General features: G+C 45.6%; 1 protein-coding gene across 1 annotated transcript in view; it reads left to right on the plus strand.

The window, feature by feature from the left end:
* Positions 1-3,816, plus strand: part of SALL1 (spalt like transcription factor 1) — a 15,982-nt gene that overhangs the window by 10,490 nt on the left and 1,676 nt on the right. Inside the window, exon 2 of the mRNA XM_069082509.1 lies at positions 1-2,642. This exon is cut by the window's left edge and continues 771 nt beyond it. Within this exon, the coding sequence (XP_068938610.1) occupies positions 1-2,642 (2,642 nt within the window). The remainder of the gene's footprint in view (positions 2,643-3,816) is intronic.

Raw genomic sequence — 3,816 nt, forward strand, 5'->3', positions numbered from 1 at the left:
CAGCAGCTGGATTAGCACAGAGCCTTGCTAGTCAATCTGCCAGCATCAGTGGTGTGAAACAGCTACCCCCAATACAGCTACCTCAGAGCAGTCCTGGCAACACGATCATCCCATCCAGCAGTGGCTCTTCTCCAAATCTTAACATATTGGCAGCAGCAGTTACAACTCCGTCCTCAGAAAAAGTGGTTTCGAGTGCTGGTGGCTCCCAGGTTAGCAACCCACCAGTATCAGCATCCTCACCAGCTTTTGCAATAAGTAGTTTATTAAGTCCTGCATCTAATCCACTTCTACCTCAGCCTGCCCCTGGTAACTCTGTTTTCCCCGGACCCTTGCCTAATATTGGAACAACTGCAGAGGATTTAAACTCTCTGTCAGCCTTGGCCCAGCAAAGAAAAAGCAAGCCACCAAACGTAACTGCCTTTGAGGCGAAAAGTACTTCTGACGAGGCATTCTTCAAACACAAGTGTAAATTCTGTGCTAAAGTCTTTGGTAGTGACAGTGCCTTGCAGATCCACTTGCGTTCTCATACTGGTGAAAGGCCATTCAAATGTAACATCTGTGGGAACAGATTTTCCACAAAGGGAAATTTAAAAGTCCACTTTCAGCGTCACAAAGAGAAATATCCTCACATCCAGATGAACCCCTACCCTGTGCCTGAGCACTTGGACAATATCCCTACGAGTACAGGTATCCCATATGGGATGTCCATCCCACCCGAGAAGCCTGTCACCAGCTGGCTGGACACCAAGCCAGTGCTCCCCACACTGACCACTTCAGTCGGCTTGCCTCTTCCCCCCACAATCCCCAGCCTGACCCCCTTCATCAAGACTGAAGAACCAGCCCCAATACCCATCAGTCATTCTGCCACCAGCCCACCATGTTCTGTTAAAAGTGATTCAGGAGTAGTTGAAATAGCCCCAAGGAACTCCAGCGGGCTCTCTGAAGAAGCAGAGGTGTCCACTTTGGCACCATCTAACAGTAAGACAGATGAGGGCACACCTGTACCCAATTCACTCACAAACACTAACAACTCTGTGAGCTCCCCAGCTGCAGACTCCAGTTCTGGTAGTGTGGCCACTTTTACCAACCCTCTGATGCCCCTTATGTCAGAGCAGTTCAAGGCAAAGTTTCCTTTTGGAGGATTGTTGGACTCAGCACAAGCTTCAGAGACCTCAAAGCTACAGCAACTGGTAGAAAATATTGACAAAAAGGCAACAGACCCCAATGAGTGTATCATTTGCCATCGAGTTCTAAGTTGCCAGAGTGCATTGAAGATGCATTATCGGACCCACACTGGGGAGAGACCATTTAAATGTAAAATCTGTGGTAGGGCCTTCACCACGAAAGGGAATCTCAAAACTCACTATAGCGTCCACCGTGCCATGCCCCCTCTCAGAGTCCAACATTCCTGCCCTATCTGCCAGAAGAAATTCACTAATGCCGTGGTACTGCAGCAGCATATCAGAATGCATATGGGGGGCCAGATTCCTAATACCCCAATCACTGAAAATTACCCTGAGTCTATGGAATCAGACACAGGTTCTTTTGATGAGAAGAACTTTGACGACCTAGACAACTTCTCAGATGAAAACATGGAAGACTGCCCTGATAGCAGTGTGCCTGATACACCCAAGTCTGCTGATGCATCACAAGATAGCTTGTCTTCATCCCCTTTGCCCCTCGAAATGTCAAGTATTGCTGCTTTGGAAAATCAAATGAAGATGATCAATGCTGGATTGGCTGAGCAGCTTCAGGCCAGCCTCAAGTCAGTTGAAAATGGGTCCATAGAGGGGGATGTGATGACAAATGACTCTTCCTCAGTTGGGGGTGATATGGAGAGCCAGAGTGCTGGAAGCCCTGCTATTTCAGAGTCTACCTCTTCCATGCAGGCCCTGTCCCCCTCAAACAGCACCCATGATTACCACAAGTCACCCAGTATTGAGGAGAAGCAACAAAGAGCATTGCCGAGTGAGTTTGCCAATGGTTTATCTCCCACTCCTGTGAATGGTGGAGCTTTAGATTTGACATCTGGTCACACAGATAAAATTATTAAAGAAGATTCATTGGGCATACTCTTCCCTTTCAGAGACCGGGGTAAATTTAAAAACACCGCATGCGACATTTGTGGCAAAACATTTGCTTGTCAGAGTGCCTTGGACATTCATTACAGAAGTCATACCAAAGAGAGACCATTTATTTGCACAGTTTGCAATCGTGGGTTTTCCACAAAGGGTAATTTGAAGCAGCATATGTTGACACATCAGATGCGAGATCTACCATCACAACTCTTTGAGCCCAACTCCAACCTTGGCCCTAATCAGAACTCTGCAGTTATCCCCACCAACTCACTGTCATCACTCATCAAAACCGAGGTCAATGGCTTTGTGCACGGTTCTTCTCAGGACAGTAAGGACACTTCCTCGAGCCTGCTCCCAACAGGGCCTCTGTCTTCATCTGCCACATCTCCAGTTCTGCTCCCAGCCCTCCCTAGGAGAACTCCCAAACAGCACTATTGCAACACATGTGGAAAGACGTTCTCTTCCTCCAGCGCTCTGCAGATCCATGAAAGAACACACACTGGAGAGAAGCCCTTTGCCTGCACGATCTGTGGGAGAGCTTTCACGACAAAAGGCAATCTTAAGGTACTCAGCAGTGTCTTTCTACTCTCTGATTCTCCTCTCTCCCTTTATTACCCCATGTAGTGTGTGTGTGTGTGTGTGTGTGTGTGTGTTAAGATGCTTATTGAATGTTAAGCAGGCAACTTTTAGATACTTCTTTGAAAATGGGCTGCATTGGCCTGACTTTGGCATTCTGTTTCTTGCTAAACATCCATGTGCTGAATAATTTGGTACATGTGCAATGCAATGGCCTGTTTCTATTGTCCAGCTAAGTGCACCGAATGAATTGCTTTACCTATCAAATAAGACAGCACAGCGTTGCCATGGGGTATTGATTAAGGATCTCCACATGGCCTGGGTCCTGTACGTACAGCTGAATAATTATTAGCCTTTTTAAATGTGGACTTCTCTTTTCATCGCTGTATAGCACAGTATGATGGTGGTTGTTCTTTTTAAAGATAGTATAACTACAGTTAATGGGTATTATGTTAATTGATTATATAACATTTCCTACTGATATGTGTTGGAAATAAAGCAAATATACTTAAGTTCTGGAGTACCAGTTGAGCACTCTCGCTGTGTACATTTTTCTGTTGACAGAGTATTTCTCTAGAGATTGCTGCCAGTAATGTGAGATGAATAATTACTTTCTGGCCATTCTGTCTGTACATGAAGCTCTCCAATGAGCAATCAGGGAGGGATACTTTCTTCCTGTCTGAAAAGGACATTTATAGGGTAAAGGGTGTCAAATACAATACTTACCATCACAATGAAAGTGGACATAACAATTCTAACCCTGAAAGTAGCTATCTGCAACTGACTGAATCGCCTAAGGCCATTATAAGCTAAATACTTGTAATAAAATAGAGTAAGCCCCGCGTGGCATCCTTCCACAAGAAGCAGCAGGCCTTGTGCTGTAGAGAGAGAGTGTCATAATAACACACACATACCTTATTACCAACTGAAGGGAGGGGATCTTATCCCCTACCTTTCCCACTGTCCTTCACATAACAAGAGTAGACATTTGGACTACCAGCTTTGTCTAGTGTTTGGATATGAATTTAGACAGATTGGACTATTAAATCTCTCTCTGTCTCTCTCTGTCTCTCTCTCTCTGTCTCTGTCTCTGTCTCTGTCTCTCTCTCTCTGTCTCTCTCTCTCTGTCTCTCTCTCTCTGTCTCTCTGTCTCTGTCTCTCT

This window comes from Petaurus breviceps, unplaced genomic scaffold, assembly GCF_028583685.1.
Source record: "Petaurus breviceps papuanus isolate PSGF00001 unplaced genomic scaffold, PetGlider_PUasm1.0 171, whole genome shotgun sequence".
Lineage (NCBI taxonomy): Eukaryota > Metazoa > Chordata > Mammalia > Diprotodontia > Petauridae > Petaurus > Petaurus breviceps.